Source organism: Morus notabilis, unplaced genomic scaffold (genome assembly GCF_000414095.1).
Source record: "Morus notabilis unplaced genomic scaffold, ASM41409v2 Scaffold1333, whole genome shotgun sequence".
NCBI lineage: Eukaryota > Viridiplantae > Streptophyta > Magnoliopsida > Rosales > Moraceae > Morus > Morus notabilis.
In genome coordinates, this window is record NW_010364060.1 from 62,043 (window position 1) to 87,066 (window position 25,024).

The following is a 25,024-nucleotide window of genomic DNA, read 5'->3' on the forward strand; positions in this document are numbered from 1 at the left end:
TGCACTCCGTCGTTTTTCACGTGCTCCTCTCTCTCTCTCCTCTCTTTCTCTCTCGTCTCCTGTATATCAGGAACGAGAAAGAAACCAACTCAGAACCATTCTCTCTCTCTCTCTCTCTCTCTCTCTCTCTCTCTGTTTCTCTGAAGTTGGTTTTTGTTTTGGTTTTGAGAAAACAAAGAAATATGAGTGAAATAAGAGCGAAATTCGTGGAGGTTTACTCCTTTTTGAAATCGGAGATCCTCAACGACCCTGCTTTCGAGTATACCGATGATTCTCGCCAATGGGTTGAACGGGTATTTCCCCATCTCTTTCTCTCTATAGAATTCTTTATATAGCATTGTCGTGTGTGTTCATTTCATTGATGTACATTGTTTCGGCGTGTTGGTAATTTGAGGCTTTTTTTTTTTTTTTAATTGGACTTTTCTTTTCAACTTAGAATCTGGGTATGAAGCTGAAGACTAATTTTTAGATCTATTTGTAAGTTCCCAAGTTCTGGTTTTGACAGACAATCTTTGAGCAAGATTTTAACTTGATGTAAAAATGGAATAAAGATATATATTTTTTTGCTTCAAAAATTGGGTTTTAGCTTGAGATTTTGGAATGTGTTGGATTATGTTAAACATGCAACTCAATTTTATAGAAATTTTTGAATATGTGGGGTATCTCCAAACTTACTTAAACTTCTGGGTTTTTTTTTTTTTTTGGTCAATATAAAATATCATGTCCAAGTCCAAGATAGTTTTTGCTAACTCTCTTCCGTATTTATTTATTTGATATGCCTATAGAACAAGATCACAAACTATTATTACATCTGAATTCTTATATTTGATGCAACTAGATTTCCCCCATGTATCTCAAGATTATGTTTCTTTGAAAAGATTTGTTCTTTGTTATTCTGCATTGAATGTTATGTCATATGTTCTGATTAAGTCATTTTACTTTGTTTCTAAGTGCTCTTTTTGTTGTTGTTTATCAAGTATTACTTATTTAATATGTCTTTAAAACAAGATTATCATAAACTATAGTATCATTTTACTTTGTTTCTAAGTGCTCTTTTTGTTGTTGCTTATCAGGTATTACTTATTTAATATGTCTTTAAAACAAGATTATCATAAACTATAGTCACATCTGAACCTTTAGATTTGGATACAATTGGATATCGCCTATGTCACTCTCAAGATTGTGTTTTTTTGAACATATTTATTCAATGTTATTCTGCATTCAGTGTTATGTCCTAATTTCTGATTAATTCATTTTACTTTGTTGCAGATGCTGGATTACAATGTCCCAGGAGGTGCGATTTTTTTTTAATCCGTTTGTCTTGGAGCTTCTAGAATTTGAGAAGAGACTATTGGGTTTTATTTTGTTCCTCTTTTTTTCCCTCAAGTTAAAAGTTGTTCTTGATTGTTTTTGTTTGGCAGGAAAACTTAACCGAGGGCTATCTGTTATTGATAGCTACAAATTACTTAAAGAAGGGCAGGAACTAAGTGAAGAGGAAATTTTCCTTGCTTCTGCTCTTGGCTGGTGCATTGAATGGGTATAAATATAATTTCTTAACACACCACCTTCTCTTTTGGTAGTGTTTGATTTGTTGTGAGAAATAAGATATTGATAACTAGGAATCTTTTATTGTTATCTCTTAGGATTATTTAGGTATGTTTATCTTAATACTTTATTTTATTCCTCATTTCCTCTATAAATAGGCCTAATGGATAAGCTTTTTCAATTCGGACCTTTATTAAAAATATTGCGTATTCAGATTTTTTTCTCTATTGTTTTTCTTCTTCTTCTATCTCTATTTCTCTGTCTCTTTGTCTACATACGCCCGTCATCATTTGTTTATCAGTTAGGATACTTGTTATGCTAGTTGCTTCCAATTAGGTTAAGTGGGGAGTTTTAGCCTTTTGAAACATCATATTTTTTGCAGCTTCAAGCATATTTTCTAGTTCTTGATGATATCATGGATAACTCTGTCACACGTCGTGGCCAACCTTGCTGGTTCCGAGTGCCAAAGGTACGAGTTATAACACTTTTTCATTTTTGGAGTGTTAAGAGTAAAAGCGTATTGGTGACTCTTGTTTTTTGTCTGGAATAATCTAACGTCTATTAAACTCTAATCTTAGGTTGGCTTGATTGCGGTAAATGACGGCATTATACTTCGTAACCACATATCAAGAATTCTCAAAAACCATTTCAAAGGCAAGACTTACTATGTGGATCTTCTGGATTTGTTTAATGAGGTATGCTATTCTTTCATTGATGGTAGATCAGGAGAAGCGGGTTTCTTCTTTTCTCTCTTGATTATTTACTGCAGTTATTAATTTACAGGTGGAATTCCAAACAGCCTCAGGACAAATGATAGATCTAATCACCACACTTGAAGGAGAGAAAGATCTCTTAAAGTACTCGTTGCCACTGTAAGTGAATACTTGAGATGTGACATCTCTGCAAGATTTTGAATTAAATTGGTTTCCTCTCTCCATGTTTAACATGATAAAAAGCTTTGTGTTGTGATGCAGTCACCATCGCATTGTTCAATACAAAACCGCTTATTACTCATTCTACCTTCCGGTGAGCAAAAATCCTTACTTTTTGCATACATTTCTATATTTCTCCTCTATATGTTTGTGATATTTCTGCCTGTACCTTTGTGCTTGTTCATCATGCTGGGATTTAGTGTGTTTCGATCTATAATGCTTTGTAATGACTCTTTGCAACCAGGTTGCTTGTGCATTGCTGATGGCGGGCGAAAATCTCGACAAACATCTTGATGTGAAGAACATTCTCATTGAGATGGGAACCTACTTTCAAGTTCAGGTAATTAACACGTCCTCGTGTGGTTCCTTCTGTACCATAGGAAGATAAAAGGACAATATTAGTTCAAAGTTTTGCTTTTCCTTCATCATCAAATCCTGTCTTTTTTCTTATGTGTCATTAGCAACTGAACTGGGTATATTATTGCAGAGCTTTCTGTTGTAATTTTTAACGATAACTCAGCAACGTGTTCTGTAGGATGACTATCTGGATTGCTTTGGTCATCCTGATGTGATTGGTAAGGTACGTCATGAGGCTAATGCGTACTCTCTAGGAAATTCGTAAGGCAATAACTTGTTTTAATAGAGTATATTTCAGATCTCATTGGTATGGCCTTTTGGACTATCAGGTTGGTACAGATATTGAAGACTTCAAGTGCTCTTGGTTGGTCGTGAAAGCGCTTGAACGTTCTACCGAGGAACAGAAGAAGTTATTAAATGTGAGAACCCTAAAAATTCATTCTCTCAGCTTCTTACATCTCAGAAGAATGTTCTTCACTTTGCTTATGACACGTTTCGTTGTGCCAGGAGAATTATGGGAAACCAGATGAAGCTTCCGTTAAGAAAGTGAAAGAACTATACAAAGTCCTTGACCTTGAGGTTTTTTCCCTGTTCTGGTTTCCTAGATTGTCAAGTAACTTTTCTTTTTTTTTTTTTTTCCGGAGAATTTTGTAGTAGGATACAAACATAAAAAGGGTACCCTACTGATATTATGCAACTCTAGACCGTTAGATCATATCAGGATCATATCAAAACTAAAAAGTCTGACACGGCGGTCTATAATTGTGCAGAACCAAAAGGGTATCTGAATTCTCCAACTTTTTAATGAGTTTTTGACTTTTAATTGAAATTCGATTTTGGGATTTGTAGGGCGTGTTTGCGGAGTATGAGAACAACAGCTACCAGAAGCTCATAAAATCAATTGAAGCTCATCCAAGTAAAGCAGTGCAGGCGGTGCTGAAATCTTTCTTGGCCAAGATATACAAGAGGCAGAAATAAGTAGTGGTGGACCTGAAGATTATTAGCATTTTTTTTCTTTCCTAATAAAGGTCAAAGAAATAATGAAGTGTTTATTATTTTTATTGTTGTCCTGCTGATTTTTGATTTGGAAAGTGTATCTCTCTCACATGGTGAATGTTTTGAGTTCTGATAATATTTTATTCCTTTTCTGCCTCTATTCCTTTTCTGAGGCAGAAAAAAGACATTAGTACTTTTCAGTTTATCTTCTTGTTTGTTAATCTTGTTTGTGTTTGTTTTCCAAAGAAGAAAAATTCAAGGACTCCGTCCCAAGTGAGAACTGAGAACTGCCACCATGTATATCTCCCTGCATTGATTATGTTTTATTACTTCTGCTGTACTCTTCTTTTTTTCTTTTTTTACTGGTAATATTATATCTATATATACATGAAATATACTTAGGGGCACCACCACTAAAAAAAAGATGGCCCCACCTGTAGGTCTTCTGTTACAGGACTCACATTCTATTAGTAAATGGTGTTGCGCTGCGCGCTATCGGTGTCCAATAACATTGTTCTAGAGACATCAAATGAAAACTCTCATCATTGGTCCTGGAAATATACTATTGTGTCATCCCATCTAGATTTAAGTGATATCATCCTAATTAGTAATTACTAGAAGTTCTAATCCACCAAGCCAAATCTGTATTTTGCATGATTACCCCCTAAGTGTGTTGCGTTTGGAAAATCAGTGTTTGAACTAAAATTTTTTGCAATCAATCCCTTGAATTTACAAACCTGTTGCATTACCAGTCCTTTTGTTCACATCTTTTACATCTTGGAAAGATTTTATCACGTGATTCACATGCAACTTTTCTTCGGGGCATTTGATAGTCATTTGCTTACCAAAAGGACCATAATGCAATGGATTTGAAAATTCAAGGGGTTGGTTGTATAAGTCTATTAATTAAAGGACTGATTTTGACAATCGCAATAAGTTCAGGGTTAACCATGTGACCCAAAATCTTACAACTCATGGATTACTCTCTCAATGGAATAATTTGAGAGCATATTACCAAATGATAGATATCATTGGTTTGGTTTTAATTAAACATTTTCACGCAATCACACTATAATATGGGAGTAATTAAGCTAAAAGCTTATGAAATCATTATCATTGATGACGTTTAGGCAAACTTAAATATGTGATTGAACTAAAATTTAATAATAATTATTATTGATTTCAGTTTAATTATACATTTTCACTTGGCCACCTTGTCCTCCTACCAAACATTATTTGATGCATCGGTAAATATTACACACCATTTTCACCAATGAAATATTGACATAAAAATCTTGTCAACAAAAGATATTTTCCTTTTTTATTTTTTATTTTTTTTGTAGTGAAGGGTATAAACTATAAAATCTTATAAGCAACTTGTCTGCTAAGCTCCACCTGATTGATGCTATTGTTGGATGTATTATTGTTATCATATAATATCATTATTATTAGAAGATTGGAAAGAGAAATATGAGAAATGGGTAGTATAGCAAAGAAGGTTCCCTAATGAATAAAAAAAATAAAAAAAAATAAAAGGGGAGGTATGGTAATAAGTAACAAACTGGCTTTTCAAGTCAAAGTAGGAGAATTAAAGGCCACAAATGGCTGATTAGGAGTTAACCACAAGTTTGAAACAGTAAAACCAAAATCGGTTAAAACTTGCATTCCAAAAAATCAGCTATTAATTATCTATCTATTCCTTATTGTTAGGCTCACTAATAACAATAATAATCCAATTATACAAGGATCTTCAATTTCTCACCCTTTCTCTGTTTCTGAAAGAGCATTATTCTTTGGTGCCTATTTTCCTCAGAAACTCTCTGCAAAAGTTACATTCTCTTTAAGCATTCAAGGTACGTATAAGATGTCAATTTTTCTTAACATCTTATTATTTGATTTGATTTTATGGGCAGTAAATTTCCTTTTTGAGCCACTATTTCTTTATTATGAACTTTTGTAGATTTTGTTTTTTGTTTTTTCATTTTTTTTGGCTCTCATATAAAATTATTTCCCTTTCATATCTATTTCATTGATATGCATAACATATTGTGAAGCTAAACAAAATTCTCAATCATTGATTTAATAATGATAGCTATTTTTTATTTATGCTAATGATTAGATAGCAATTAAATCTTCAATTATGTCATGAATATCTGCCTGACATAATTGTCTTACATGTGATGTAAATATATGACATTCTATATTACAATTTTCTATATAAAAAGGAATGTTTTATTACATTTTCAATGATATTTTCTTCTCATTTACACATTGTTTATTTTATTTTATTTTATTTTTTTGGTGCAATTCATTTAAATACTCTTAAGCTTGAACAAACAAAAACATGGATGAAAAAGTGGAGCAAAGATCACCCCAAAAGATTAAGGAAAACAACATGAACTTCAAGCTAAAAATACCGGATATCAACTTGAATGAGTTGAAGAAACAAACGCATTTGCTTGCGTCCCCAAGAGCACAACGTGCAGTGACAAAGTCCTCTAGCACAAGGTGGAATTGCCTCTGCTCCCCCACCACGCACGCCGGTTCATTCCGCTGCCGGCACCACAGAAGCTCCTGCATGCTCCGGGGTGGCTCCGTCGGCTCCAATCTCTCGGAATTGGCCCGTAAACCCGGCGCCATTAGCGACTCCCTCGAAGCTCAGTAGCTTTCATGGCAAGGATGCTTAATTGTGGAGATGACGCATTGGTTTTCGTTATTATAAACAAGTGAATTTCGTATGCATATAAGTATTTAGTAGGATGATGAAAAAATGGCCTATGCATCTTAAGCTATTTATTAAATTTTTTTTGTATCAGATGACTTGATAATTTATTTATTATGTTTTGATTCAAGAAAAAATTAGTAGATATTTGAGATCCTACCATTATCGATGTATATAATGGTATGGTGTTATTTTCCTAGACTTAATGTTTTGTTTATGGCAATTAACGAGAACATTATCTTGTTCTCCCCTTTCAATAAAAACAAAAACAAAAACAAAAAAAAATCTTGTTCTCACTGGTAACTAATTTGTTGCTTATCTTGTCCTTAATGCTATGGCCTTTTGGAAGTGCTAATTTGCCTTTATCACACGCTTTAGAAAATACTACAATATAAAAAGTTAAATTCAAATTTTTATACGAAAAAATAGTGTAACCAAAATTTGAATTTTAATTTGAGCTAACGAAATGAACGAAGCTTATTTATTAATCTCTGAGAATATTTATCATTATAAATTAACTATTCATTTGACTACTTATGTTTAAAAGAGAATAAGGGAAATTAACTTAATTTAAGGGGAATAAAATTTATGGAGAATGAAGTAAAAATAAAAAATTTATGTGGTAAAAAAAACTTTTTACTGTTGTTTATTCTAAATATTTTAAAATATGTTGTTTCTTAATTTAGTTTCATAAAAATAATATTTACTATAATTTATTGGAAAGAATTTGGAAGACGGTAGAAATTTGAGAACAAGTTAGTAAATAACAATTTTTACGTACATCGAAGTTTATTATGGCGTTAATTTCCAAATTTAATGGCAGAGACTTGGAGAAAAGTCTGAAGAAAAGAAAAAGAATCGAGAAAGGGAAAATGACATAGAAAGGAAAACAAAACTAATGAATGAAAAAAATTAAAGGATAATAGGATTTTAGTCGCTTATGTTACAGCGAAACATGCTTTTGATATCTTATATTTTTAATAATGTTAAAATGGAAAACCTTTTTTAGTACTCTGGGTTCTTTTGTGAGACATAGAATGACATATTTGTCCTTATTAATATTTTCTTATTTGATTAATTTAGACTGGAAGGGCATCCATCAGTGCATCTTTCGCTTCCAAAGTCTTCTTTGCACATTTTGCACTTCTCTTCTGAATTTTCATTTAATACAACAACTACATTCTTATGTTTTTGTTTCCATTTAATAGATAATAAATTATTTACCTTTTCCCTTTAATAGACAATAAATTATTTACGTGATGAATAAATTCTTTTTACTAGTAAATATACAATTTATTTCAATTAGTTTAAAATATAATTCAAATTTACCCTATTTTCAACAATTACTATCAAATTTACATGAGAAAATTATTGACTTACGCTTAAGAGTGTATGGATTTAGATTTTTAGGCATTACTCTTGATTAATTCACTTTTGACTAATATAGTTATTTTATTAAATCGTATTAATTATATTACTCTTAACTCATGCATTAAAAGAGATATTTGTCTATGGAAAAAGGAGACAAAGACTGCCTTAGATTGTGGTGACCATGATTTTTACTTTTACTCTTGATTTATTACTCTTGATTAATTCACTTTTGACTAATATAGTTATTTTATTAAATCGTATTAATTGTATTACTCTTAACTCATGCATTAAAAGAGATATTTGTCTATGGAAAAAGGAGACAAGACTGCCTTAGATTGTGGTGACCATGATTTTTACTTTTACTCTTGATTGATACTCTTTTAATCAAATAATTATACTAATAAAAAAATATTAATTAAAAATAAAGAATAAAAATTCATACTCATACACTCAAGTAAATTTTATAATTTTCTCAAATCTCCAAATCGCCTCTCAAATCTCCCTCTAGACCATGCACTTAAGTTCAATAATTTTCTCTTGATTATGTATGGGTCAAAAAGCCCATATTGAAACCCGCCAAAGTCCTAACAATCATGAGCTGGGCTTCAACAGTCAACTACAGCCAGTCGAAGAGCCCATGAAGAAGAAGAGCTAAAAACGACAAAGTTTGGTATCGTTTTGGGTTGATCACCGCATTTCTTCCCTTACCTTGGACATCTTCGGCAATCTTTTCTCATAAAAAAAAAAAAAAAACACAATAAAAAAGGAAAAGAAAAATTATAAAAGGCCATGTTTGAAGTTGGTATTATTTTTATTTTTCATGTTTTTCAAAAAAGAAAAAATAAAAGGGGAAAGAACGGCGTTTGTTACAATTAAAGACAAAAAATGAAAATGAAAACGATTTTTTAGTTTAGTGTAAAATTAGAGAGAAATGAAAAATGACTTTTAGTCGTTTTTCATTTTTTATTTTCGTTTTTTTCTCTCTCAAGTACAGAGAGACATTAATAGATTATTCTATACTGAAAATACTATCTTGATAAAACTACCAAATACATTTTCAAAAATAATTTATGTCTGAGATTAAAAATATTTTTATTTCTATTTTTATATAAAAAAACAAAATTATTTTAGAAACACACTCAAAAAGAAGCATTTTTAATTCTCAGCTTGTCCCAATCTTCCTCGGAAAACCGCACGGGTAAGAACTAGTTCTTTCCCTTTTCAGCTTAACTTTCGTATTTTATTTCTTTTTTTTTTTTTCGTTTTCTTTTCCTGTTTACACATTACCTTGTTTGGTCGCCGAGATTTTTGAAGTCTCGTCACCATACTTGAAGCATGAGAACTAGTCCCACACGCTACACAAGATACAAAAGTTGATACAAAATCGAAATGGATAAAGCCGCACACTTTTATATTATCCTAATCACTAATTTAGCGGGGGTAAAAGTCGGTAATGGATGCTTCATTGACAGATAATGGAAGTTGGTTGCTCGTAGATTGATGATCAAAGTTCAGTCCAGCTGCCGGCATCATGTGTTCTGGTTCTGAAGTTCTAACGTAAAACGCGGGCTGTTGAGGTTGTCCGGGTGTGACAGAGTAACTATTAAACATGAGAACAACTGTTGTCATTGTCGGCCTATCTTCCGGATCTTCCTGAACACATAACAAGCCAATTTGGACGCATCTAAGAACTTCGTCTTCCGAGTAAGCACTCTCTAGTTTTGGATCCACGAAGTCCAGGGGAGTTCCTGCCTTCCAAAGTTTCCAAGCCTGCAGTTGAAAATAGCTCGAGGGGATGAGATTATATCATGGGGTAATTGACTGCTTCAAGATAAAATAGACTACAACTTTTCATACTCACATAGCTCAACAAGTCCTGGCCTCTGTCTGATTCATAGAAACTGCTGTTCTTTTTGCCGCTTATAATTTCAAGGACCAGAACTCCGAAACTATAAACGTCTGACTTGACGGAGAATTGCCCGTGCATTGCATACTCTGGAGACATGTACCCACTAGAAAAAGGCACCCGACATTGAGTCAATCAGCAAATTAAGAAGGTGGTGTGCAGATATAGACAATAGTCATATAATCATGTTGTCTGGTATGAAAGAAAAGTAGGCGTTAAATTTGGGATCACGCCGATGAGGGAAGACACATGGCCTAAGTTTGGCTAATAAGCCGGAAGTGCTATCTAGCTATAATCCGTTTAAATATGCTGAATATATAGTGGGAAAATGATCGAACTTACTATGTCCCAACAATTTTACTGGTGTTCCCTCGAGTTTGATCTACATCAAAAATCCTTGCCATGCCAAAGTCTGAAATTTTTGGGCTCATATTATCATCTAACAAAATATTGCTAGCTTTGAGGTCCCGATGGATAATTCGAAGCCTAGAATCCTCGTGGAGATACATAATCCCTCGAGCAATCCCACCGATTATCTTATATCGTATTGCCCAATCCAATTGCCTTTGTACGTTAGGATCTGCACACGAGCTAGCTAGGATTCAGACACCTTTCTTAGTAATAAAATTAGATTCAGGAAAACAATTACGAATTAAAGGTACGAGGCTACAAATTAAGCATGTTCTAAGACGCACGGACCATATAGAAAATTGTCAAGGCTTCTGTTGGGCACAAATTCATAGACAAGCAGCTTTTCTTCTCCTTCAAAGCAAAATCCGAACAACCTCACGAGGTTTCTGTGTTGAAGCTTGGCTAGCAGTAGGACCTCATTCTTAAATTCTTCAACACCTTGTCCGGAACTCTTTGATAGTCTTTTGACAGCTATTTCTTGTCCATTAGCAAGTGTGCCCTGAGAACATTATAGTTGTAACAAATTGTTGGCTAGATTAATTGTATAATTTGAGAAATAGCTAACTAGTAATACAAATTGAAGCCATCACAAAATGCCATACCTTGTACACCTCACCAAATCCTCCCTCACCTAACTTGCAATCAAGAGAGAACTTGTTTGTGGCAGCTTCAATTTCCGCGAAGTCAAAATGCAAGGACTCTATAGTTGTAATTTCATCGTCCCCAACTACACAAACAGGCATTTTGAGGGTAAGCATTTCCATCACAAACAGGCAGATCATAAATAGTAGATTTTAAATCTTATTATTATCTTTACCATTTTCTGGCTCTATAGAATTGTGCTGTTTTGCTCTCCTACGGAGGATACAAATCGCAAGGATGAGAAGAACTGTGCAAACAGCAATTGGGACTACAATGGCCAGAATAATTACATATGAGATGTCACTTTCTCCTGCAAAAAAGGGAATATTAATAATCCGTATGACCTTGTAAGCGACAAGAAACTTATCCAAAACAACAATTAAAATAAGAGACTTTCTTTAGTAGTCTCTCTAAAAATAGACTACCGGTTTAGTCTCGTATTTTTCAATTGTTAAATCTATTTATTCTCCATATTTTTTTAATCTGATATTATTTTAACCAGATTTAATAGTTAAAAATAAAAACTACTAATAGGACAGACTAGCTACCGGATAAACTCTCCCAAAAGTTACACCGTTTATACTAAAAGCATTATTTATTTTTTCTTTTTCACAAACTAATCGTCTCTACACTTTTATAACGTTTGATTTAAATGAGTAGTATGCATCATATAATATATATGACGTACGTATGGTCTAACCACAATTATTATAACCAAAGGAAAGGGAGGAAAAGGCCAAAATAGACTTTAATACATCCTAACAAAGTGGCAGCTACTAATGACTTCATTCCGCGTTTCTTATTTAATTTATTAAATTATAAAATTATAAAAGTTAAAAAAAAAAGGTAAACTACCCTGAAAGGTAACTTACACAAAATAAAAATAACGAAAAAAGAAAGAAACACTAGTAGTCCATATATTAAGCAAAATATTTTCACATCTTAAAACTCTTTTAGGTCGAGAAAAAAATTTATTTGACTTTTAATTATTTCCACTAAAAAAGTTAATTGTTTTATTATTTGACGCCTCTTCGCTTTAAAGAATTTTCCAACTAGAAGAAATCAAACGAAATGAAAATTATGTCAAAAACATTAGGAACTCTTAAAAAGGCTTTGCAGTTACCTTCTGTGTTTTGTTTGGCAATAGTATTGGAAGGAGGAGGAGGAGTCAGCCCCGTTGACGGAGGTGGTGATATTGCGGTTAGGTTAAAGAAGGGGTAAACTTCATACCTAAATTTTGTAATCAAATTAAAACAAGGCAAAACAAAAGTGATCAAATCAATTTTTCATCACAATCCTTATGATAATATTATAAACAAGTTCATTTTTCACTTATAATCTCATTTTAAATTGAAATTATATTCCAACTTTCATAAGAAATTATGACTGTAGCTACGGTTGAAAACGGAAATATTTGATTATGTTCCTAATCAGTACTAATCTTAAATATTTTTAATAGTGCCCCACCAGGAAACTTTTTTGCCTTGGCCATCATACCTGATATTACAACAAGGCGATATAACTCTGCCCCCAAACTTTCCATAGCAGCAAGAAGGAAGCTTCGATACGGAGTCTTGGAGACATCGATTACAGTCCTCGCTGGACAGGTCCGGCGAGCACTGCACGAGACCGTACAACTTCTGGAAGCGACTGAAGTTGGCTGTTCTCATCGCGAACTTCTCCCCACCGGGCCTACCTTTTGCAGCCTCCGCCGTCGCCTCATTCAAGGTGTCCTCCACCAGCTGGTTAAAGCGTTCCTTTTCCGTGATATCTGCTGTGTTCCATAAATAAATAGTTGGAGTTTCATCAAGGGCGCCAAAGAAAGAGAGGTTGGAGTAGCGCAGCTGGCACTGCTCGTACCAGATTATGGCATCTTTTTCCACGGGGCATCGGTTGCGGACATCTTCGACGGCCGACTGCACGCACTCTCGGCAGTCTTTGGTGCCAACGTCTCCGCGGCAGAAGAAAAGCCCGTAGGAGACGGTAGAGGGGTCTCTACCGCCGGCGGTGGCGTTGTGATGTTCGCGAGACGTGGCATTGGAGGAGAGGGAAGAGAGAAGACTGTTGAGGTTGGATTGGTAAGTGCTGTTTGGAGCGAAAGTTGTTGTGTTTGGGCATGAGTGGTAGGTGTAGGTCGGGACAGGTTCACTTTTAAGCGCGAGGGAGAGGAGCAGAGAGAGGAATAACAAGGAAAGCATCTTTTATCATCAGCCGTACGTCTTCGTCTTTGGCCCTCTACTGTACGTGGAGAACTACTTAAGCCTCAGCTCTTTCTAGGCTTTTAAATGGAAGGTTAAACAAAGATAAACAAACCAAAAGAAAAATAAATTATGAGCTTTGATTGATTTTAGATGCCCCAAGTATTGTTTTATTCGGCTTTATTGTTCATGATGGTTTCCCAGAAAATATAGCCGACGACTTGTAAAGCCTTTGGGATGTAAGGTTATATTTGTAATAAAATATGATAATTTAAATATTGGGGTGTCTTAATTAAAAAAAGGGTGTCAATAAAATTTCTTTTTAATTAATTGCATGACATGGTTTAATTAAGCTTTTGCTTTTTCAGTGGGTTCCATGTTGTGGGTCGACCTGATACACTTAAGACCACGTAGGTGTCTCTAATGGACTTAAATCACGATACGTTATGTAAAATATTTAAATTACCTTTTAATTTATTTTTTTATACTTATTTATTATGAGATGATATGATATAATTAAATTAATTAGACACTAATTAAAATATTAAAAATTAGACAGTATATTTAGATCCATCTCTAATATCCTTTATAAATAAGTGAAAGAGACCCAGCCAGACTTTTTATTTTTCTTTTCCTTCTCCTTCGACTATCGTCCTCCATTCACATTGTGGAAAAAAGGCTCAAGTCGTCAGTCAATAAGGATAAGTCTGAGGAAGAAAATTAACGTGGAATGGTTCGTTGATGGCGATAGGAGTGGGACTTTTCCATAGCTACTTAGCTGGCGTCAAGTGAGATTGAAAGTATACCCAGGAAAATTGTAGAAAAGAAAAAAACCAATCTTTGTTTTTATTTTTTTTATTTTTTTATTTTTTTTTATAATATCACATAAAAGTCTTGCTTAGTATACCCCAGGAAATTTTTTGATAATATGCTTAGTTATGTTTTAACTTGAGTTCGGTGCTAAAATCTGAATTTAAGTTTTTCTTTCAACTCAAGTTCTTAAACTCAAACTCAAATTAATGAATAATATTTTTTCTATTCTTAAAAATGTTATAACGTTTTCGTTTTAATTCCGATTGAGATGATTTTTTTTTGTATGCGTTCACAACGAAAAGATGAATAAAACCCCACCTATATATCCTATTAAATTTTTCATCACCATTGAGTTTTTATTAAATTACTATCTAAATACAAATTCAAATTTTGATTCACTCAAATATAAATTTAAATAGATTCTCAATTCAAATCATAATTTAAATGTGCATATTCAAACACAAACTCAAATTATAACTTTAACTCAAATTATAACTTAAATTTAATTTAAAATCTACACTCAAATCACTGTAACTTAAAATCGTAACAAAACAAGCTCATAGTACTTGAGGTTGAAGGAAATTTTGGAAGAGCAGAATTTTGTTTTTAAACTAGTACTTGGGAAAAGTTGGGACCCGCGCGTTAATTGTTCCACTTCACGCGTGTCCTATGATTCTACTTTCCACATTTCGTTAAGGTATGCCATAATTTCCACGTCTTATTATTCAAACCATCATAAATTCATAAGACTTTTAGGCGAAGACTTTGAATCTTAAGCCTATCCGTTCCACCATTTTAATCGATTAAATTTTTTACTATAATATTTTTTTTATAAAAATTTAAATTTAATTTTTTATACTACATTTTTTTTTTATAAAATTCACTTTTTAATTTAAATTCTTAACTCAAAATCACGAAATAAGTCAGCCTTAAATTTTGTTAAGTATATTAGTATTCAAGCTGACAATTACATTTTTTTATGCATATATGACCGTATTGATATCGAAATAAATATTTATTATTTTTTATTGCATATATGACCATATAGATTTTTGGCTCTATAAAATTTATTTTTTCAACAATTTGTGAGGGATGGCCGGTTAAAAATCTTAATGGGAAAAAAGTAGAAAGAAAAATAAAGATATTTGTTTTTTTTGAGAAGATAAAGATTACATTTTTGTTGTCAGTTAATTTTGAACAATTAACATCCAAGATACTGTAAAAATTAATTGGAGGTCAGATTTTATGCAAGAGCTCCATTCATGTAAACTAATTGAAACAATGGTAAGAAAACAAACCAACTCTCAACTAGATTGAAGTGAATAATCTGAATTTTTTTTTTTGTGGCTAATAAATTAGATGCATGCTTCTGTTTTCCAACAGAAGGATTTTGCATCCTGAAATTGTCATTAAAAAAAAAAAAAGATTAGTTACAAACGACAATATCTAGTGAACTAACAACTCCAATGGCGTCCCTTCCCTCAAATGTTTCCAAGCCTACAAAAAGTTAAGCAATTACCATACCTCCCTCATTTACAAGATAATTAACGAAACAAAAAGATTAGTTACAAACTTAATTATGAGAATCATTCACAAGATAATTAACGAAACAAAAAGATTAGTTACAAACTTAATTATGTGCTACTCACATAACTCAAGAGGTGCTCGATCGGAGCCCTCTGAGTCGAAGAATCTAGTGCACTTCTTGCCGGTGACAATCTCAATAACTAAGATGCCAAAGCTATACACATCAGACTTGAGAGAGAATTGTTCATAATATGCATATTCCGGAGACATGTAATCACTGCACCCCATGTGAAATTAATTAATCAGCTGAGAATGAAAAACAAAAAAAGTACAAAGTAGTCAATGTATAAAGTTTCTTTGCTTACTATGTTCCAACAATCCTACTGGTGTTGCCTTGACTTTGATCAACTCCACAGATCTTTGCCATGCCAAATTCTGAAATTTTTGGGCTCATTTGGCTATCTAAAAGTATGTTGCTAGCTTTCAGATCACGATGATTGAGGTGAGTTGACGACGTCAGTGCTTGGAGCTGCAGTATATATTGACATCTTGACAATAATGACAGAAAAGAATAAGCTGAAAATGCGACAGATTGTTTTAGAAGAATTGACAAAATATATTTACAGAAAAGAATAAGCTGAAAATGCGACATATTGTTTTAGAAGAATTGACAAAATATACTTATAGAAAATACCAAGTCTAAATAGGGCAATATGCTAGAATGACTATCCAACAAAGTGAAATTAGTAAAATGACATTCTTCTATTTTTTATGAAGAAAGACATTTACTCATTCTTTATAAAAAGAGGTCATTTTACAAATAAAAATTTTTAAAAAGTTATTTTACTAACAAAACTTTTCAAAAGAGTTATTTTTACAAAGGCCTCCGTGTAAGTACTATTTGAGTTTGCTCCGCACCACATCTGGCATTCTATACAACAAAAAAAGCAGAGCGAAGATCAAGACCTTCTTCCGCTTAGGAGGATTTATTACGTCGAAATAGAGCTACAAGTTTAGGTCAGACTACACGGGCTGGTCTGAGACCCGTCACTGTTGGCCCAGCGCCGACCTAACCTTTTTGAGCTTAGGACTGAGCTGGATTGATCCTTTCTCTTTTAGGGCCGGATATATATTTTTTAAATTTTTTTTTAAAAATATCTCCGGCCCTAAACTTTTTAAGTTTAAGGTCAGGCTAGGCAAACAGCCCAAACTAACACCTCTATTTCGAAGAAAGCAAGTACAAAGAGAGAGATGCAATGACAGAGCTTTCCAAAGCAGTAGCACATATGATAGCACTAGATTGTCTCCGACTAGAATGCATAAAAGGTTTTCTCGTCCCCACAAAAGGCATGTCTGTAACGCGCTCAGTTGGTTCAAACTTGACATTCTTAACTGGCCCAAACTTAACACTCTGAACTTGTCCCATTTGTGCAACCAACGGCTGAAACCGGTAGCGGACGCTTCCTATATCAGCTTTACTCGTTGCTTACATCCCACTGTTCTTGCTGTGAGCAAATAAAAAACATGTACTAGTTTAGTACCACCCATGTAATTGCAATTAACAGTCCAAAAATTTCATCGAGTGCAAAAAAAAAAAAAGAAACAGAATGTAGTAAATAAGTAACAAAGGAGAAATTTATTGAGAAGCTAGTATCAACACATCTCTTTTAACTGAAATTGACGCCTAAAGGATGTTGGACTAGTGACTCTCATGACAGACACCATGATAGAATTATGCGCATTTACACAAAGATAAGATAGTTCACTCAACAATTGCCTTTCGGCTGAAGTTCTGAACTCCATATGGGGAAGAAGCATGGTTGTTTGAGCACGATAGAATCACTTTGTGCAGACTCATTGCCTATAAGCTTTCAAGCCTCATGAGAATGGAAAACTGGCATTCCAGCAACTCCCTATCCCCTAACTATAAACTTAGAATTGACTGAACCTTGTCGCTTGATTTTTACTCTGATATATACATTTTATGTACTTACTTTTTCCAGTCCAGAAAATATTAGTTTACCCATTCATCCTAAAAGTTTAAGCAGTTGGGAGATAATATATTTTAAGGAAAAAGAGACAAATACCATTTAAAATGCATGAGTTTTAGATTTTCACCATTTACTCTTGATTAGTACCCTTCAATCAAAGAACTATATTAGTCATAAAGGTATTAATCAAAAGTAAAAGTAAAAATCTTAAAACAATACATTCAAAAGGTGAGTTCACTAACTTACTCTATATTTTAACACTCTCTCTCACCTGTGGGATGAATAATGAGTAATCGTGTGGGTATAATTGAAAAACTCAACACGTGAAATTTGATAATAAACCCAAAATATATTAAAGACCCAAACTGCAATTACAAGGGTTTAAACTTAGGACGTTCATCTCTGATACCATGTTAGTTTAACAATCTATCCTAAAAGTTTACGCTGTGAGAGGTAGACGAACAATAGTTTTATATTTAGCTTTCTCTACTGTGAAACCCCCTAAAAAAACCTATCGATAAAACACCCTGTTTTAATCGTTGGATTATTTTTTAACGATCAGATTTATAAATAAAACAATTCTATATGGTGCACCATTAAAAATTTAATCCAATAATCAATTTTTTAAAAAGTCTCACCGTAAAAACTCCATTTATATTTTAACAGAAAAGTCCGCAGCAAAACCTTTAATTAACCTTAAGGGCTAAACCCTTAAGGGCTCCTGATTTCTTCTTGTCATTTGAAATCTTCACTCCGGTGCAGTTCGCAGTGAAATAATGTCCAAAAAGTCTAGAGGCATGGGTCTTTCTTTCCTTTTTTCCTTCTAAAATTTTGTTGTTGATTGAATTATACAGCCAAGGACAAGTTACCGGACCTCGATGATGGTGGGACTGGATCCCCACCTCGTGATGACGGTGGTGGCGGCGGTGGAGGCGGAGGCGGAGGTGGTGGGGGCAACTGGTCTGGTGGATTATTCCTTTTTGGGTTTTTCTCTGTTTCTTGGCTTCCTTAAGGATAAAGAGAGTGAAGAACCTTACCGAGACAAAATGAGAAATGAGGCAAAGCTTTGAGATCTACACAAGTGTAGATATTTAGCTCAAATTGATACGTTGGTTTATGGTTTAATTCTTCAAATACTAGTGAATGTTAACTGGAGTTCCATTTTGGGAACGATGTTATGAACTATGATGGTGAGAACAGCGCAAAATGCTCAAGTAGTTCTGTGGAAGCAAAGTTTAATTATAAAAATTTCCTCTGAATTATACAACATTTTGCCCTCCTCATCTTTAAAATGTAAAATCCGTTCTCCTTAAATACTAAAATGTTAATAAAAAAGTCATCTCTGCTGTATTTTTAACTGAAATTGATATTTAATTTGTTACTTTGAATGTATTTCAATAATTTTATGGTTTAAATATTAAAAAAAAAACTTCATAAATTTTTTTATTCTACCAAAAAATTTTATAAAGGAAACAAATACTGCCTTAGATTGTGGTGACCATGATTTTTACTTTTACTCTTAATTAATACTCTCATAATCAAATAACTATATTAATAAAATAATATTAATTAAGAATAAAACGTAAAAATTCAGTCTTATAACTTGAGTAAATTTTATAATTTTCTCAAATCTCCAAATCGCCTCTTAAATCTCCCTCTGGACCATGCACGTAAGTTTGTATGGGTCGAAAAGCCCATATTGAAACCCGTCAAAGTCCTAACAATCATGAGCTGGGCTTCAACAGTCAACTACGGCCAGTCAAAGAGCCCATGAAGAAGAAGAAGAAGAAGAGCTAAAAACGACAAAGTTTGGTATCGTTTTGGGTTGATCACCGCCTTTCTTCCCTTAACTTGGACAGCTTCGGCAACCTTTTTCTCATTAAAAAAAAAACACAATCAAAAAGGAAAAGAAAAATTATAAAAAGAAGCATTTTTTAATTCTCAGCCTTTCCCAATCTTCCTCAGAAAACCGCACGGGTAAGAACTAGTTCTTCCCCTTTTCAGCTTAACTTTCGTATTTTATTTCTTTTTTTTTTTCGTTTTCTTTTCCTGTTTACATATTACCTTGTTTGGCCGCCGAGAAAACGCGGGAAAGTTTTATAACGGGTTTCTGAAACCTGCGTCGTAACTTATTTTGCATTATTTTAGAGACCAAGTAACGAAAAACCATTATTGTTAGATTATGATAAGTGTGTTATACACATTCCGCCCCGTGAAGCTCCCCCGAGTTGCTCCTAATGTTAATTTCACTCAAGATAATTATTGTGAAAACGCAATTTAAAAAGATAATTAAGGTTTTTAAACAAACGCAACACTTTTTACGTACACTTAAGATAATTATTGTGAAAAGTATTACTCTTGTTACAATTTCACAAGTATTAAATAACATATACACTTACACTTAAAAAAGATATTCGCCATGGATCAAAAGCCAGGGTGATTATGTAGTACGACAATCATTTTTATAAATCGATCATTTTGGAGGATATAATTAGCTGACAAAACAGAACCTTAATTTTCGAAAAAAAGTATCCCAAATCTTTAATATTTGAACGTCCTATGGTATATTACTCAAATTAAACTCTTTCTTGTCTATATTCAATAATCCACCATCCTAGTCTTCGAGCATGAAATGAACAATACAGATTTTTTCTGATCCCTCCAAAATAAAAACAATACGTTAAGAAATAACACCATGAATTTGATAGTTAATGAAAACAGATTGTCCATGCAAACAGGTATTTGAGATTCAACAAGAAGCCATTCCTTAGAAATAGGCACAAAATTATGGGTCTTGAAAAGAACAACAGCGATGTCGAAGATATAAGGTGTTTCTGATCACGTTGGATGGGGTAGTGTCGACATGGGAGGCAATGTGCGCTAGTCGGCGGTGGCACGTGCGGCGGCGCATTGACGGTATATGGTGCCGTTTATGTTGAAGAAGAAAAGTGTTTTTTTAGTATTATTATTTTTAATTTGTGTTTAGGATTAATCAATAGTCCTTATTTTTACTTCTTAAGAAAGATTATTTTGGGCCCTAATTTTTACTCATAGTGCCACTTTGAATTCACCCTAAGTAGGGAAAATAACGCCCCTTACTATACACTTTTCCTTTTATTTTTATACACATGTATCAGTGTACGTGAATAGCAATTGATAGTCTTTTTTTAAAAAAAAAAAATTGAACTTAGGATCCAGTACATTCAAACTCATAGCCAACATAACCACTTGACTTTTAGGTGATTCATTCGGTTAAAAATTTGACAGAAAGAACTTAATTGTAAATATTTTGAGAGTATAGGGATTATTTTGTTAAAATAATAAAAAAAAAGAAAGGTAAAAGTGTTGCATCTAAAGAATTGAAGGAAAAAAAAAACAGAGAAAAAGAAATCTCTGTGAAAAACTATTATTTGTTTATCTATTATCTATTTATTCAATATCTATTACTGTATAGTTCTCGTTTGTGCACTGTTCCAAAACATAGTAAGATATTTTTACGTTTTGTGTCATTTGCTATTTCTCGCTCGCACTTTCGTTTGCTGATGTCAAAGTCATTTGTCGTTTTCTACCTCTTTCTTAATATATATATATATAAAAATATATATATATATTTATAGGCAAGGTAAGTACTTATATAATTGTACATGAATTCTGTATATTTACGGATAAATTATATATATTTATAGGTAAATTATGTATATTTATTTGGCACTTATATAATTGTACAATCGTATATATTTATATATAAATTGTGTATATTTACATATAAATTGTGTATGTTAAGTTATAAGAAACGATAATGTATATTAATCCTTAAAACATGCATTTTTTAGAGTAATTAGTGAACACATAACATGAAAATATGTATATTGGCTGATATGTTGTATTACATGTTAAATATACACGATTTTATATGTAAATATATACGATTTACTTGTAAATATACATAATTCATACACAATTATACAAGTGACTGACTGGTCAGACACTTTTGAAGTGCCTGACCAGAGACAATTCCTATATTTATATTTTTCAATATGTTTCTTTACAATACGTTTCTTTTTAATTTGTACCTATTAAGATGTTCTTGTCAAATATGTCCCACCATTTCAATCCCTTAAAAGTATTATTTTCTCAAATTCGATCTCTGTTTACTTTCTTCTAATTGCCGTTTTAAAATAAGTTTCTTAAATGGGCCACTAATTGAACCATTTAATTGAAATGTGCACTTTGTTATATCCATTTTTTACACAAAAATATCTTATATTCTCAATGTTTTTAAAGGTGTAATTTATAGGAGATACGATTAGATTTTTATAACAAGATACGAGAAGATTTTTATAACAAGATACGAGAAGAAAAAATGTGATTTCAAAATATATATATAATGAATTTTACATTTAAGTTAATGTAAGTTCATTTTACGTTTAAGTTATTTTAATTCCTTTTGGTATTCTTTTAAAGCATTTAACCGCTATTTGCTTACTGTTCTCTACTGCCACTTTACTTTTCTACACTTATTCTCATTGTAATTTTTATCAAAAGCTTTCCTAACTCCTAAAGATTTTTATTAAAACAACAGACAATTAACACATTGAGGTATATGTAGATATTTTATGGATTAAATTGTGTAAAAAATTATTAAAAATATTATTTTAGAAAAACTATTTGGTAATTAATTTTAAGTGAAAATAGCAAATGAATATGTTTGCTTATTACTTGATTAAATATTTCTACCAGAGTTATTCCTAACTTATTTATAAGAAAAGAAGCTAAAACCTTTAATATTATTAACGTGTGTATGATTAAAAAGCTCAACAACTAATGTGTTACTTAGTTTATAGGTTGACATCATAAAGTTTGAACCAAAATTTAAATTTTTGTGAAAAATATATATATATATGGAGCCACTCATCATCATGATATTGACACAAAAATTGAACAAAGACGCAGTACTGGCTTTGTGGGATTAGGTCGAGTAATTTTCGTGATCACAGGGGTGAGATTTTTTTGGTGTTTTTTCCATGAAATTCCACGGCAATATGACCCAAAGAATGGATTTTACTTTCATTTTCAATATATATATATATATATATATATATATCATATGACAAATACAAGTGGCTCAGATTAGTTAAATAATTAAAGTACCATGAATGTCGTCATGTCCTCCGTTTACACAACACTCTTGTTCCAAGAAATAGCAGTGTCCATAATCAAAGACTGAAATCTATGGATGAGCCTTTTGTCTTATTTGGAGTCGTCAATAAAACGCGTCTTTTGGGAAAAAAAAAAAAAAAAAAAAAAGTTTAACGCGTCTCGACTAGCTAGTCCATTACCTGTTCTAAATATTTAATATTTAATAGGGATCAGTTGCTCTTATCTACAGACAACTTCACTATTTCACTATTTTACAATTTTGTTTTCCATTGTATTTTTGAGCAAATATTATAAACATCCAATGCTTATAATATATAGTGTTCATATGCAGAATATATAATTTGAAAGAGAGAGTATTAAAATTTGGATTCACAATAGGTAGATAAAGCTGGGCATTTTATCTTGACAAGATTGTGGGGTTGTTTATTTCCTAATTAGAAGAAGAATCTTATCTGGATTGGAGTATGTCTAAAACATATTGAACAAAGACTATTGATGGAGCTATGATTTTCATGTAATAATTCCGTAATAAGAATCGAATACTGTCATCGTTGTTGCCCATTTTATGAAAATTACCCTAATCTTGAGTGATTAGTGGGCTTACATCTATTTATTATATCTTTGATTTATCAGTGAGAAAGATCAAGTTTATTAATTGAAAGGTCAATAAGTTGGATATAATATTATAAACAACTACAACAACAATTCATACATATAGGCCTAGTTCAGTTTGCGGATTTGAGTTTTTAATTCGAGTTGAGATGTAATTTTATCTGAGACCTTTTTACTGTGGTAGAAAAAGTTAGATATAACTTTTTTTGTAAGCTTTTAACTATAGCAAAATTAGAATTAAAACTCAAATTGGTGAAATGAACGAGGCCATAGAATCCACAGCTTAAAATAATAATAATAATAATAATAATAATAATAATAATAATAATAAAGATAATATTCTTATGAGTACTAATAATAATAATAATAATAATAATAATATAAGCTTTTATATAGCAAAATTAGAATTAAAACTCAAATTGGTGAAATGAACGAGGCCATAGAATCCACAGCTTAAAATAATAATAATAATAATAATAATAATAATAATAATAATAAAGATAATATTCTTATGAGTACTAATTCAGGAACTTAAGGTGAAAAATTACTCGCATGTGTTCGATATAAGATATTGAATTGATTTCTCATATCGTCATTTAAGATTCTTTCAAAAATGGTTGTCCAAAAATGGTTGTCCATTAAAGTGCTAACTGGACTCATAGATAAAGAAGTAATTAGAGATGTTAAACAGAAATCATAATCTATCCGTAATTGTTAATATTTTGTGGAGGGTAAATTCACATGGCAAATGGTTAAACGGATGGACAACCTTAAATTAATTACTTAGAGGTTCTTTGTAATTTGTACATATAATATTTAAGGGCCCGTTTAGTTGACTGATTTAAGTTTTTAATTTGAGTTGAGATGTGATTTTATGTGAGAATTTTTTATTATAACAAAAAAAGTTAGATGTGACTGTTTTTTAGAGCTTTTACTGTAGAAAAATTTAAATTCTAAAGTCGAATCGGTAAAATGAACGGGGCTTAAAAGTGCTACTTTAGTTCGATAGTAACACAAACCAAAATTAATAATTTTTACTGTAGAAAAACTTGAATTATAAACTCGAATCGGTGAAATAAACGGTGCCTAAGAGTGTAACTTTAGTTCGATAGTAACACACATCAAAATTAATAATTAAATTTGCTTAATTATGAGAATAATTAGCACGCACATTCAGTGCTTATCTGACTCATCATGTACAGACCAAAAAGACAAAAAGACAGAATTAGTTATATATATATATATATATTAACCTACACGCTCTCGTAATTCTTTGGAACACGTGGCATGCGACGAATTTATTTGTGCGTAAGGGACGTCCGCGGCTTGAAGATGCTGCCATTTTCTTGGAAGATTATAAAGGAGCCCAAGCCATAGACGGAACCTTAAATAATTTGCAGGTGGGAGCCACTCATCATCATGATATTGACACAAAAATTGAACAAAGACGCAGTACTGGCTTTGTGGGATTAGGTCGAGTAATTTTCGTGATCACAGGGGTGAGATTTTTTTGGTGTTTTTTCCATGAAATTCCACGGCAATATGACCCAAAGAATGGATTTTACTTTCATTTTCAATATATATATGAGCCACTCATCATCATGATATTGACACAAAAATTGAACAAAGACGCAGTACTGGCTTTGTGGGATTAGGTCGAGTAATTTTCGTGATCACAGGGGTGAGATTTTTTTGGTGTTTTTTCCATGAAATTCCACGGCAATATGACCCAAAGAATGGATTTTACTTTCATTTTCAATATATATATATATATATATATATATTTTCCACAAACAACACTGCTAGTCTAGGGCGGGGTATTGTCTAGGGAAGAGAAGAAT

General features: G+C 32.4%; 4 protein-coding genes across 4 annotated transcripts; 2 read left to right on the forward strand and 2 right to left on the reverse strand.

Annotated features, from left to right (window-relative positions):
• The first annotated feature begins 13 nt into the window (after positions 1–13).
• On the forward strand, positions 14–4,149 carry LOC21403112 (farnesyl pyrophosphate synthase 1). The gene is made up of 12 exons (XM_010105650.2): positions 14–293; positions 1,270–1,294; positions 1,422–1,537; positions 1,928–2,014; positions 2,124–2,240; positions 2,329–2,417; positions 2,520–2,571; positions 2,722–2,817; positions 3,013–3,057; positions 3,164–3,253; positions 3,342–3,413; positions 3,684–4,149. The coding sequence occupies exons 1-12, from the start codon at positions 183–185 to the stop codon at positions 3,810–3,812; spliced, it is 1,029 nt and encodes a 342-aa protein (XP_010103952.1). The 5' UTR covers positions 14–182; the 3' UTR covers positions 3,813–4,149.
• A 2,025-nt stretch (positions 4,150–6,174) lies between these two features.
• LOC21403113 lies at positions 6,175–6,495 on the forward strand. Its single transcript, XM_010105651.1, has one exon. It carries the CDS (start codon positions 6,175–6,177, stop codon positions 6,493–6,495), a length of 321 nt encoding a protein of 106 aa, XP_010103953.1.
• Positions 6,496–9,101: 2,606 nt separating this feature from the next.
• LOC21403114 (cysteine-rich receptor-like protein kinase 25) lies at positions 9,102–13,242 on the reverse strand. The gene is made up of 8 exons (XM_024170473.1): positions 12,380–13,242; positions 12,006–12,112; positions 11,058–11,192; positions 10,843–10,967; positions 10,529–10,739; positions 10,172–10,409; positions 9,785–9,935; positions 9,102–9,693 (listed from the first exon to the last, which is right to left on the reverse strand). Exons 1-8 carry the CDS (start codon positions 13,078–13,080, stop codon positions 9,355–9,357), a joined length of 2,007 nt encoding a protein of 668 aa, XP_024026241.1. The 5' UTR covers positions 13,081–13,242; the 3' UTR covers positions 9,102–9,354.
• Positions 13,243–15,319: 2,077 nt separating this feature from the next.
• LOC112092992 (cysteine-rich receptor-like protein kinase 25) lies at positions 15,320–16,846 on the reverse strand. The gene is made up of 4 exons (XM_024170457.1): positions 16,682–16,846; positions 15,786–15,949; positions 15,543–15,697; positions 15,320–15,390 (listed from the first exon to the last, which is right to left on the reverse strand). Exons 1-4 carry the CDS (start codon positions 16,844–16,846, stop codon positions 15,320–15,322), a joined length of 555 nt encoding a protein of 184 aa, XP_024026225.1.
• Positions 16,847–25,024: the final 8,178 nt, after the last annotated feature.